At 40.1% G+C, this 14,438-nt stretch overlaps 1 protein-coding gene across 2 annotated transcripts in view; it reads right to left on the bottom strand.

Annotated features, from left to right (window-relative positions):
• KPNA5 (karyopherin subunit alpha 5) overlaps positions 1–14,438 on the bottom strand; it is a 56,997-nt gene that overhangs the window by 19,243 nt on the left and 23,316 nt on the right. For both annotated transcript variants that reach the window (XM_090280611.1, XM_090280612.1), the window contains 3 exons: positions 13,468–13,567; positions 2,761–2,924; positions 707–785 (listed from right to left, as the gene is read on the bottom strand). In XM_090280611.1, the coding sequence (XP_090136737.1) occupies positions 707–785; positions 2,761–2,924; positions 13,468–13,567 (343 nt within the window). The remainder of the gene's footprint in view (positions 1–706; positions 786–2,760; positions 2,925–13,467; positions 13,568–14,438) is intronic.

Below are 14,438 nucleotides of genomic sequence, written 5' to 3'. Positions count from 1 at the left end.
TTTTTTGATCCACTCACCTACAGATGGGCACTTAGGCTGTTTCCAGCACTTGGCTGATTTCTTTGTTAAACTTTTATAGCATTTACTGATCAATCACCTCTCAGAAGACATATATTACATAGGGTAATTTACTTTAATATATATTCTCTCTCCAATTGAATTATAAATCCCTCAAGAGTCGAACTCCTATCTTGAACAACTTCATGAGGACAGCGTGTTTACATAGATGTATTTGAGTCTGAATATGCTTACATGCCCTGGCAAGTGTGGCTCAGATGGTTGGAGCATACTCCCATAACCAAAGGGCTGTGGGCTCAATTACTGGTCAGGGCACATACCTAGGCTGCGGGTTTGATCACCAGTCCAGGCATGTACGATCCCCTGCACGAGTGCATACAACCCCCTGGTCCATGTGCCTACAATCCCCAGTCCAGGTACATATAGGAGGCAACCAATTGATGCTTCTCTTTTCCACTGATGTTTTTCTCTCTCTCCCTTCCTCTCTTCCTTCCTCTAGTCTCTCTAAAAATCAACAAAAAAAATGTCCTCTGGTGAGGATTTAAAAAAAAAGAATATGCTTACATTATAGATGCCTATATAATTATATTAATGCTCAAGTCTTGATTAACTTAATCTAGTGGTATAAACATGATAAACTTCTTAAAGTCCTTACGTTAATTTCTCATATTAAAATGTCTGAACTCACCTGTGTTTGAATATCATCACCAGTCACAATATTACCAACTGCTCTTAATGCAGGTGATACAACTTTATAATCATTGTGCCTAAAATAACAAAAATATTAACTTACACACTACATAAGAATTTAAAATTTATAAAAAATTTTCAAAAATAGTACAAAAAAATCCTGTGTATACTCTTTATCCAAAGAGCCCATTTGAGTTTCACTAATTATGCCATAATTATCTCCACAAAAAAGAATCTAATCCAGGGTCATGTGTAGCACCCAGCTGTCATGCCTCTGATTTCATGATCTTGACATTTTTGAAGATCACAAGCCAGTTATTTGGTTTTAACCAATGTTTCCTCATGAATAAGACCCAAGTTATAGACTTTGTCTGGGATAATACAAATGCTACAGTCTTTCCATTACATAGAATTGGACAGTATATGGTCTCTGTTTTGTCCATTATAGTGGCACTGAATTCTGGTCACTTAATTAAGACTATTTCTGTCAGATTTCTCCAATTTAACATTACTATTTTTCCCTTTACAACTCATATTTTGTGAGGCAACACTTTTAGACTATGTAAAATTCCATCTCTTTCACCAAGTTTTAGCATCTCTTTTATGTTTAGTGTCTGAATTATTATTAGTATTGTTGCCAATGATTTTCTAATACTATCATTCCAACTACATGCTTTTTCTATCTACTAATCTATCTACTTATTTTAGTGTAGCCTCATGGATTCCTATTTTATTTAATAAGTTATAATACATTACATTATAATTTATTTCAATGCTCAAATCATCCCAGGTTTGAACAGTAGGAATCCCTTCAAGGGGGCTTCTGTGTTCTTTTAACATTTATTCATTCTTTTAGCACTCATCACTTTCTGAGTTCATCTTATTTTTTATCAGTCTCGGCCCTAAAATCAGCCATTTCTCCAAGAATCCTAGTTCCTGTTAATGAAGAGCAGTGTTTAAAACCCAAGGCCCAGGCATTTGTGTGCTCAGCTTGTTAGTATAAATGTGTCACTGCTCCCAGGCCCTTTAAGAAGACATAAATGCACACAAACACACACATATTTTCATTTTATATTTGTTTCTAGATATATTTCTTTCATGTGGAATACCTCCAACTCTGATTTAATATCACAAGATTTTTCTGGCTTTCCTCCTTTCCATATTTATAAATCCATTCACTAAGACTAAAAAATTAGCTTCTATTATCAGAATCTCCTTTAAATGACCAGTGTTCTGATCCAGCCAGGCTATGTCACAGTGTGCTGGCTCCCACCCCTGCTTCAGCCTGTTTATCTGCTCCACTCTAGTTGGCACTATCCTCAAGCGTGGACCCTGATCCCCCATGGGCCCTGCCTGCCCATCATCCTCCGATGCCATCCTCATGCTGGAGCCACAACTCCTATCAGACCTCTCTTTTTTGGGCCATCTACCTTGTTTGGGCTTACCTAATGGTGTTTTTGATAAAAGAAGAAAGGAAAGAAGGTAATACATTTTTTTTTTAAGAAAGGGATGAAGAAATTATAATACCTTTTTAAAACAAGTTTTCTTATAAGTTTTAAACTTCTGTCTCAAAAATTTGTTTTTTAAGAAAGGTAGCAATAGTAGCTCAGCACAGAAAAATTTTATCATTAATACAAGTGAAATACTAAATAATTTTTTCTATATGCTCTTTTACACAAATTATTGTAATAAACAATTAACTAGATTACCTGTTCTGTGAGAGCAGGAACTCTGTCCTATATTTCATTAACAGTATCTTGCACAACAGTCGAGCAGGTAACAGGCATTCCATACATACTTTTTTAATTAAGTCCTTCTCATTCATAAAGAGCTTAAAACTAAAGAATTTCTTAATAAAGTGATTAGTTCCAACTAAAGGATATAAGACACAAGTTTAAGTGTCAAGTCTTAAGTATTATAACTATTTTGCTAAGTGGGGTTAATAGCTTTTCAACCCTTCCTGTAGACAGTGATTCTTGAGATGTTTATGAGGCCACTACTCTAACTGCTAAACTCACAATCACATAATTATTAATTATTAATTATAGTTACATCAAAAGTTCCACCAATCTTCGACAGACTCCAGAATCGATGACTGCTTGAATTTTATCATTGGGTCCATCGGATAGATAAGAAAGGGCCCAACACACATCTGCTAATACATCTGAGTCACTGCTAAACAACAATCGTGATAGAACATTTAAGCAAGGTGAAACCTGGAAGGGAAGAAAGAGGCAATGTTTAAAATTTTCCTCCATCTAAAACCAAGTTTCTTTAGGAAAATATAGAAACTTGTTTTAAAACTAAAATTTAATGCTACAAAATACTAAAGAAATTAAACATTATACTGTATTAAAATTATGATCAGATATAAACATGACACTGATTATGACCCCTATTAATCGTACACTGAATAAAATATGTGATAATTTAAAGTTTTTTTTAAAGTAATGAAACATGTATTGTATTTGGGATCCCTTATGTCTAAATCATATACACACACACCCCAAAATGACATACCAAAACTAAGAGAAGTAAAAATGTTTCTATTAATGATCATGGAATATGATCCAACTTGAAGCCCACTTAATTATTACATACACATTATTGGAAGTAAATCTAATAGTCAGTTGAGAAGTTAAGGTGTAAAAAATACAAAAATAAATCTGAAGGGTTTTTAAATGGAACTCACTAATAAATTACACTTCTTAATGTACTAAAACCTACATCTGCAATTAAAAGAACACATTTAACAATAGGAATTTTTAATCCCTCTAGCATAAATACTACAATTACAACCAATTAGTTGTGAGGTGAGCAAGTCACTTAATCTTTCTGAAACTGTTTTCAAATCTGTGAAACAAAGAGGCTGAATTAGATAAATTCTATGATCCTTCCTCTCAAATTAAACAGATGTAGGTTCAAACACTACTCACCAGCTGTGTGACCATGGGCAATTAACCTAACATCTCTAAACCCCAATTTCTTCATTTATAAATCAGAATAATACATTACTGTTAAGTTAGTAAGAATGCATGTAGCATCTTAGAACTACCCCTGGCATATAATAAGCACTGAGATGTTGGCTCTTTTTATTGTCATGCTCAGTATTTTTTAATTGCTGATACTATTACAGATGTCTACTATTTTCCTTGCATTGACCCCCTCCACCCCTACCCCCTGCCCCGACCTTCACCACATTGTTGTCTGTGTCCATGGGCTATGCATAAATGCGTAAATGTTCTTTGGCTAATCTTTTCTAGTTCCACCCCCCAACCTCTCTCCCCTCTGAGATCTGTCAGTCTGTTCCATCCTCTGATTTTATTTTGTTCTTCAATTTATTTTGTTATTAGTATTGATTTTATATTCCTTAAGATCATCAACCTGACATATCCCTTACTCTCTCTTCTCAGATAAGAGCTGTATGTTAAATGCCACAAATAAAAAGTTCTAACAGCTTTTTTTATGTTCCACCATTTTAAATTAATGTTCTCTTCGCCTCTATTTTAAAGATTGCCAACATATACACTATAATCTTCTGAAAATACTTATCTCCCCTTCTGGGCCCTTCCTGTAAGGTTGACCTTAGGGCTCAGGAACAGAAATCAGTTCACTTACAAAACAGTTATGTTCATCTTTAAGTTAGGAAAAAGAATCTGCACCACTGAATCCTACCCTAACAATCATGCCTTCACCCCTGCCAACCACCTCCTCTTCCTTTAACAGAGAAATGTGAGAATCAATTCTTAAAAGCAAATATAATTTTTGAATTAAAAATATAGTGTAACTGATATATCTTTTTACTTATTAAAAAAAAAAAAACAATGAAATGCTACATATTTGTATTTTAAGAGAGCAAAATAAAACTTTCTGCCCCACCATCTTCTCACACACAAGGAAAAGAAGAGATAGAAATACAGGGAATTAGTTGGGTAGACATTATATAATGTTGTAGGCCAGTGATTCTCAAAGTGGGGGTCTATGAATTCTTGGAATATTTGGAAGCCTTCTATGCCAAAACTATTTTCATAATTATATTAACACATAAAAGGTCTTTCTCATTTTGTTGGCATTTTTACTAAAGGTACAAAAACAAGGGTGGGTAAAACTATCAGCATCTTAGCACAAATTAAGGCAATGATATATTATATACCACAAATCTTTGAATTTTTCACCTCAATACACACTCAGTTAAAAGGAGAGGGAAGCCATCTTCTTTTACAAAATTACCTTGAAGAAGTGGTAAAAATATTATTAAATCTCAATACTTGACTATGTCTTGAATATATTATGAGATAAAATAAGAAATTTGTATTTAGAGCTCTTCTGCATAACAAAGTATAATGGTGGTCTCCAGGAAAAGCACTCTTTGGAGTTGCAAACTGAATTAGCTTTTCTTTCCCCATAGAACAGCACTTTTTACTTGGAAGACTCTTAATCTTTATTCAGTATTAGGTCTTTGGCAGACATTTAAAAAATATAATAAAGTAAGCCTATCAGTTCAAGGGAAAAGTTGACAGTATTTGTTGCCAATGATAAACTTTGAGATTTCAAACAAATTTTAGAATTTTGGAAATCTTGTATGCACCATGAAGTTTGACAGGTTCCCAACACTGGTGGTTATACTGTGATTTTTAAAAAGTATATATTGTATAATGAAATGTCAACATTTGGAAGTGATGTGTAATTCAGTGACTCACATACTCCAAATGACCAATGCATACGGTTACAAAATCATGCATGAGAGAAAGATCCTTCCAAAGTTCAAGAAAGACCAATGGATTTTAATATAAAAGAGAACAAAAAATTCAATATGATTTCAGATTCCTTAATGCAACTAACCTTTAAAATAACCTACCACTGAAATTTTGGTATAAATTAATCACTATCTGAAAAGATTTCAACTAAAATAATATATCACAACAGATCAAATGCAGATGTGAGAAACAAGAATCCAGCTACATGTCTCCAGATAATAAAGAGATCTGTAACAATGTAAACTCATAGTACTCTTTTCATAAAATTTTTGTTTTAAAAAATGTTTTTCATCAAAAATATGTTCCTAACATGCAAGGGGTTTGTTATTGTTATCTTCTAATGAATTAATAAATATTTAAATTTTTTGTTTTAATTTCTAATATAGTAAATATTGCTACATATAAACCACATAAATAAAAGCTATTGGGTCCCCATAATTTTTAAGAGTGCAAAGGGATCTCAGATAAAAATTTTATTCTAGGTGGAGGGAACATCTAGAGCAAAGGCAAGAGCGTGCTTAAGGAGTCTGAGAAACAGCAAACAAGCCAGCTGGCTGGAGTGAAGTGAGAGGAAAAATAGTAGGACATGAATAAAAGAGAAGAAAAGAGCCAGATGATGAAAATTCTTGTACAATATTTAACAATATTATTTTACTCTGAATAAAATATAGGGTGCCATTTGGCAGGGTTCTGAACAGAGATGTGGTATTAACTAACATCTTAACAGGATCATCCTGGCTGCCACCTTGGGTATAGAAAATGATGGGAGGGCAAAGGCAGAAGCAAGATTTGTCAGGAGTCTACTGCAATAACCAAGGCAATGGACATATGGGAGCTTGGATGAGGTGGTATCAAGGGAGGCCATATATGTATACTTCCTTCCTCAATATATTATTTTGATAAATTTCTAACTTACATAAAACTTACTCCAAAAGAGTCTGAGGACTCTTCGCACGAGCGAGCTCAGCGCTGCTGCGGGTGCCCGCGGAGCGGTGGACTGGTGTGCAGTGCAGGTGTACATTTGTACACCTTCAGAGTCTAACGGGCGGCGGCTAACGGTCCAGGGAGGCGGCAGAAGCGGCAGGAACCGCTAGGCGGAGAGAGACCAGGACCTACTGCTGTGCATGAAGGTGGTGTGAGAAAAGGTATAATCTTGGACGGAAAACGAAAACTCGGGCAGAGGAAACGGCGGCAGGCGCCCTGCCTGAAAAATCCGGACAAAAGGCGCGGACCTCCGTCCCCGCCGGTCGGCCGCCGGGGTCCTGGCACTGCCGCCCTAATCTGTGCCCTGCCCTGGCATCCCTCCTACGCTTACCCCTTTCCCATGCCTTCTTGCAGTTACGCAGATTATGAAGAAAGGAAGGCAGAAGCCACAGATAAATAGGAATATGATTTGGATAAGGCAGGCAAGGAAAGTGGGAAGGGAACTCTGTGCACTTTGGAATCACCTATGCCCTCTGGGGCCAGGAGACCTCATACAACCACCACCTTGACTCCTGAGAGCTGATCAAGCCCAAGCCTTCCACCCATCCCCCTCTGATCAGAATCAGGGAATCAGGTCCTGGAGGGGGCAGGTGGCTCAGACACCAAGTGGGCAATCTCTACTCCTGTAAAGGAGGAAAGAGGAAGGACATCTCTAAAATCAGAGAAGGAAAACTCTGACTCCAAAAAACCTCCGCTGCCTTGCGGCATACCTCTTCAGGGGAAAGGCTAAGGGAGTAAACCCCGACAGAAAATCCGGAGCCGGAGTCCCTAAGGGGGTTTAACGTTGTAGTCAACACCGGCAACTCCTGCGGCGCACCTGAAGCCAAGCTGTATTGACTTTGTCTTTCCCTTGGACCCTTCAGCTGCGAAGAGAGGGGGGGTCTGCTGCATGGGCAACAGCAGACCCTCCATATCACCCTGCCCAGGCTCTGTAGCTTCAGTTTCACTGGAGAGGACACTCCAGCGTCATCGCAAGATGTCGACTCAACACGGGAGGAGACAGATACCGGTTATAAGCTCATCCGATTGGCGAAGGAAACGAGCGCCAGGGGTCTCCTCTGACGGTGGGAGAGGTCATCGCACCTCACTGGACAGCTACCGCCCGCCTCAAGCTGGGCAGCCCCAGCCAATTAGGTGCCGTCTCGCCATGGCTCGCCTGCCCCACTGGGTGCGTGGGGATCAGAGAGGCGCCTCTCGAAAAGTGGGCCACAAAACACCCGCACCAGTTAATTCCAAGCAAACAACAAGAAAGAAGCCTCCGGCTCTTCGTCTCGCTAGCTGGAACATCAGGACCATGTGCCCCGGACTTACTGCAGACCTTCCGTGGATCAAGGGTGCCAGGAAAACTGCTGTCATCGATAGGGAACTGGCACGACTAAACATCGACATTGCGGCTCTACAGGAGACCCGGTTGGCCGACAACGGAACTATCAGAGAAACCAACTACACCTTCTACTGGCAAGGGAAGTCTCCGGACCAACCAAGACAGCACGGTGTTGGGTTTGCTGTGAAGAACACGCTTGTTAACTCCATAGAGCCACCCACAGGAGGCACAGAGAGATTACTTACCCTCCGATTGTCAACAACTTTCGGCCCAGTCAGCATTCTTAGCGCGTACGCCCCAACCCTCTGCGCCACCATCGAAGAGAAAGAACAGTTCTACCATGCACTGGACGAAGCGTTATCCAAGATCCCCAGAAGTAACGCTCTCTATCTCCTTGGAGACTTCAACGCAAGAGTAGGAGCCGACCACATGGCCTGGCCCACCTGCCTTGGAAACTTTGGGAGAGGAAAGATCAATGAGAATGGTCAGCGACTGCTTGAGCTTTCGTGTCACCACGGCCTGTGCGTGACAAACACATTCTTCAAGTGCAAAGAGATCCACCAGGTGTCATGGAGGCACCCCCGCTCCCGCCATTGGCACCAGCTTGACCTCGTCATCACCAGAAGAATGGATATTGGCAGCACCCTCCTCACCCGCAGCTACCACAGTGCAGACTGCGACACGGACCATGCCCTCGTGGTAAGCAAGGTGCGCATAATGCCGAAGAGGTTGCACCACTCCAAGATGAAGGGTCGCCCACGCATCAACACCAGTTGTGCCAGCAACCCAGTTAAGACCCAGCAATTCATCAACAAGATGGAAGATGCACTCGGCGAGGGAGTGGCGGCAGATGACATTATCGAATCCAATTGGCCACGTCTCCGCGACGCCATATACAACTCCGCCATTATTGCTTACGGGAAGAAAGAGCGGAAGAACGCTGACTGGTACGAGGCTCACTGGGAAGAAATGGAACCCGTGATCGAGGCTAAGAGGAAGGCCCTACTGGCTTACAAGGTCACGCCCACTCCCAGTACACTTCAAGCTCTACGGGCTGCCAGGAACAAAGTCCAGAAGACCACCCGCCACTGTGCCAACACCTATTGGCTAAACCTGTGCAGAAGCATTCAGGAAGCCGCCGATATAGGCAACGCACGAGGAATGTATGAGGGTATCAAGAAGGCAACAGGCCCAATCCCCTCCAAGATCGCCCCCCTTAAGTCCAAGACAGGTGAGGTCATCACTGACCAGGAACAGCAAATGCGGCGGTGGACCGAGCACTACCTCGAGCTGTACGCAACGAAGAACACCGTAACAGACACTGCTCTTAACGCCATCCCAGACCTACCAGTCATGGAGGAGCTAGACACCCCACCTACTGCGGCAGAGCTCAGCAAAGCCATCGACCGCCTCGCTTGCGGGAAAGCACCAGGAAGCGACGGAATCCCTCCAGAAATCCTAAAGAGCGGGAAACCAGTCCTGCTACAGCCGCTCCACCATCTACTCTGTCGCTGCTGGAAGGAGGGTTACATCCCCCAGGATATGAGAGACGCCAACATTATCACCATGTACAAGAACAAAGGAGACCGCAGCGACTGCAACAACTACCGGGGCATCTCTCTCCTCAGCGTCGTCGGCAAAGTATTCGCCCGGGTCGCTCTTGCCCGCCTGCAGACCCTTGCTTCCCGCGTCTACCCAGAGTCCCAGTGTGGCTTCAGAGCTGGCCGTTCAACAGTGGACATGATCTTCTCCCTACGCCAGCTGCAGGAGAAGTGTCACGAGCAGCATAAACCACTTTACCTCGCCTTTATCGACCTTACGAAGGCGTTTGATCTGGTCAGTCGAAGCGGTCTCTTCAGCTTGCTACGGAAGATTGGCTGTCCACCACATCTGCTTGCTGTGGTCATGTCCTTTCACGACAACATGCACAGCACGGTGTCCTACAACGGCGCAACCTCTGAGGCCTTCCCAGTCAGCAGCGGAGTAAAGCAGGGCTGCGTCCTCGCGCCTACGCTGTTCGGAATCTTCTTCTCCATGCTCCTCCAATACGCCTTTAAGGACTGCAGCGAGGGTGTCTTCATTCACACCAGATCCGATGGCAAGCTCTACAACCTGGCCCGTCTACGAGCCAAGAACAAAGTCAAAGAGGTGCTCATCCGTGAGATGCTCTTCGCCGACGACGCAGCTTTGACATCACACTCCGAAGAGGGACTCCAGCAGCTAGTCACTTGCCTTTCCCACGCATGCAAGGAGTTCGGACTAGCCATCAGCCTGACGAAGACGAATGTTATGGCTCAAGGCACGGGGACTCCCCCATGCATCACCATCGACGGGTACACCCTGGAGGTTGTCAACGACTTCACTTATCTCGGGTCCACCATCTCGAGCTCTCTGTCAGTCGACTTGGAGGTCAACCGGAGAATCGCCAGGGCAGCCACAGTTATGGCCAGACTGAACCGGCGAGCGTGGAACAATTCCAGCCTCACTGAGAAAACCAGACTGCGCATCTACCAAGCCTGTGTACTCAGCACTCTCCTCTATGGCAGCGAGACGTGGACCACCTACGCAAGGCACGAAAGGAAACTCAACAGCTTCCACATGAGGTGCCTGCGACGCGTCCTGCATGTCGCCTGGCAGGATAAGGTCCCCAACACCGAGGTGCTGAAGCGAGCCAACATGAGCAGTTTGCATGCAGTTCTTAGCGAGAGACGCCTCAGGTGGCTCGGCCATGTCAAAAGAATGGATGCAGGCCGTATCCCCAAAGACCTCCTCTACGGCGAGCTAGCAGAAGGCAAGAGGATGACAGGGCGCCCAAAACTGCGGTTCAAAGACATCTGCAAAAAGGACATGACACAATGCTCCATCAATCTCAACACATGGGAAGTTCAAGCAGACGACCGCCTAGCCTGGAGGCTCAAGGTCAGGCAAGGTACGTCACGTGCAGAGGCTGCGCGCAACGAGGAGGCGGTCCAGAAAAGATCGAGGCGGAAGCAGCGTCAACAGCAGCAACAACGGCCATCTGCCTTCACCTGTAACAAGTGTGGCAGGGATTGTCACTCCCGAATCGGACTGCACAGCCATTTTCGGCGGTGCAGATAGACTCTCAAGAAGCTACGCCATCGTCTCTCGAGACGGACGGCTGCCGACGACGACTCCAAAAGAGTATAATAAACATCCATATGCTACTAATCTATATTCACCAGTCAGTATTTTGCTACATTTGCTCTCTTTCCACCTTCATAAATACATAAAATATATGTTTTTAAAAAATTTTACTGGTCTATTTAAGAACCAATTGTGATATTATCATGACACGTCATCTCTAAATACTTTAGCATATATCTCTTAAGAAAAATGGCATTCTTCTACATTCTTCTACCATAGTATCATTATTTTTTTCCATACTATAATTATTACATCAAGGGAATTTTATATTGGTGCAATAAAGGTAATAACTTTAAAAAGGAAGCTTAGAAAAATGTGGTTTAGACTACAGGCTTTACAGATTATTAACTTTATAAATTTCAGTATCTTTCAAAAGGGAAATTCTTCAGGAAAAACATACTACATCAATTTCAAATGTATTATCCAAATGAAAAACACTTTTTAAAGATGAGTTATTTATATAAGGTGCTTGTTATTACAAAGAAAATCTTTACTGCTTGCCTATGGCTGAAGAATTGTGAAAATCCATGTAATATAATTAGAACAAAAAGATCTCAAAATGTAAATACTGCTTTAAGAAAGAGCCAATACTGTTGTAAGCAGAAAAAAAGAAAAATCAAACATGGCATTTTAAACTAATTATATCTTTACAACTAGTATCACATAACTAACTCAACATATGGATGCATGCCCTTTATTTTAAAAGGAAAAAACTCTCAAAAACAATGTATTAAAAAAAGAATTTAAGGAGAAAAGCAATGTATAAACCAAAGTTCCCTTAGTAAAAATTCAAATATGGGTATTCCATATTATTTTTAGAGGCAAAATTAAAAATTGCTATGATTGCTAAAACCATGAATATAAATCACATACATAATTTTATATACACAAAAGTCAAGACATAAATAGCAAGTAGAGGAATCATTATCAGATACACTGACCCTTATGTCCTCAGACAAAATATGAACATTTTCTTTCCTTACAATTCTAAAACAATCATTGCTAAATCATCAGTTTTTAAATATAATACATTTTTTTAAAGGCCATTTAAAGGATACTTGTGACCCTCATAAAATTATTTTCCTTGTATTATACCCAGTCCAAATACTCATTCCTTCCCCTTCTATTATTAAACTGAAAATCATATAAAATCCTTTTAAACTGAATAAAGCAGTTGCTACAATATTATTTCATAATTTGTTTCCATGAAGCATAGCTTACTCAAAACTCTTCAAAACTCTTTTAAGAGGTACAGTTGATGCTTGAAAAATAGGTTGTAGCTGCACAGATCCACTTATATGTGGAGTTTTTTCATAAATACCAGTAGTGTTTTCCATGTAGAGTGCACAGACGTGGAAGGCCAACTGTATGTACTGATCTATGCCAATACTATAAGGAACTTGAGCATCCACAGATTTGGTATCCAAGTGGGTTCCTGATATCAATCCCCAGTGGATACTGAGGGACAAGTAAGTTTCGGGGGAGTCAAGAGTTATGTGCATATTTTGGCTGTGAGGGGGTTTGGTGCCCTCACCCGTGCATTGTTCGAGGATCAACTGTATACCTATTACACCAAATTTCTGGTTAAAATAAGAAATTTGTTACCCCTTTTATTTTTAACATACTTTACAATGTCTTAAATCAGCTTCTTAGTCATATTATTTACTTGTCAATAAACACAGAACAGAACAGGTATGGAAGGTTGTGGAAGAATTTCATGAATTATGATTGAACCCATAACACACTATGGGGTGTGGTAAAAGATCAACAATGAGATTTTAAAGTCATGTTGGCAGTTCAGATGAAGTGTGCTTAAATCATGAATTCTCAAAGTTGGAACGGTGAAGTGTTAATGAGAAGGCATACTAATCCATGCATCATTTTTTAAAATTAGGTATTTATTATTTTTCCATCCAGAAACTATATCATTAAATCTTTACCAGATTTTGAGCTTATCTTAGTGTGGCACTCATTGTTCCCTTTTAATTCACAAAGACACTGAATACAAAAATAGTAAAATGGTATCCGAAAATTTACCCACATTCTACTAGAATGAGAATATATAAATAATCTATTCTTTTAGCAGCAGAATATTAGTAGATGGGGTAAAAGATATTCTAACAGATCAAAAGAACAATGTGAAAGCACAAGTCACTCTGGACTAGTTACTTTTCTAATTTTCTAACAGTGGACCTGGATGAATTACCTTCATCTTTTGTGGGTCTTCGATTTCCTAAATGACAAGAACTAGACTAGAAGATTTCTAAGGTCAACTCTAAGATACATAAACATCTGGTGACAGTGGTTGCATCTGAGGAAAGAAAATCATGGAGTGTGGTAATGGTAAAAAGGAAAACTTCCTATTCACTATATATCACTTTATTTTGTGAATGTGCAAATATTGTCTAGTCAATAAGGAAAATAATTACTAAAATAAGAATAAAGTCCCTCCAATCTCTAAAAATCTATTATAAGGAGTCTTAAAAGTTTATGTAGACAGATTCCTCAATTTGTGAGTTTCACTCATACCTTACTAAAGTTTGGAGGAGGGTTTTTGCCTCTACATAAATTTGAGAGGGCCCATACAGCATTTCTGGTTGTTGTGAGTCTGTTTGAATTTGTTAATAACCTGCCAAGAAAAAAAAGGAATTGTCACTTTACTTTCATTTTTCCTCTTCAGCTGCTTTCTATCATAACATAATTCTCAATATATTTTATAAGACCTTCTAAATGAACTGAAAAAATAAGAAAAGGGAGTTTTTAAAATTCATTACATTTCCAGAAACAAAAATAATATAGCATGGCTTTCTTTTTAAAATTTTGAAACTACAATCTGAGTGGATTCTTACAAGACGTAAAACTTGTTCAAAATAAATGGTGTCATGGGGAATTGAGTTACTTATCTCTATATACTTTAAAAGAGTATTAGATCACCTTTTTCACCATGAAAATAATACATTTTACAAATTCATTAAGCAAGAAAGGTAGGGTCAAATTGAATCAAGATCAGCTGTTGAGAAAAGATGGTGGGTTTTGTTCCTTTTTGGTTTTTTTTGGAACTAATTGTCTATCTTACTATTTTTTAAATCTCCAACCAGCTAGAAGTATAGAGAACCTAAGTTTTAAAGAAAAACCCCTAGTCTGCAATGACATTGGGAAAAATAATAAAGAAGGGAACTCTGGAGGTCCATTCCTCCCCAGAAACAGTGAAAAAACATACAAATCCTGTCAGAATCAACTTTATCTGAACTCTCAAAGAGAGTCAAAAATTCATAGTAACCAAGAAAACTTTTAACCTAGAAAGAATTGAAATCTAGTGGGAGAGCTTCCTGGCAGTGTAACTTACTTTACCCAATCCTCCCCTACCCCCACCCCCCAGTCTAGCATGACACTTGTACACAAAAGCCAGAGTTCCCATTATGAGTTCCTGATTCCAAAAGGAGCTAAGGAAACTTTGTTTTCAAGGAATTGTGTTTCCCTGTTTTGACCTGTCTGAATGC

This window comes from Furipterus horrens, unplaced genomic scaffold (assembly GCF_987537825.1).
Source record: "Furipterus horrens unplaced genomic scaffold, mFurHor1.1.pri manual_scaffold_6, whole genome shotgun sequence".
In the NCBI taxonomy this organism is placed as follows: Eukaryota; Metazoa; Chordata; class Mammalia; order Chiroptera; family Furipteridae; genus Furipterus; species Furipterus horrens.
The sequence above is the reverse complement of the archived record's forward strand: the minus strand, read 5'-3'. Positions and strand labels throughout refer to the sequence as shown.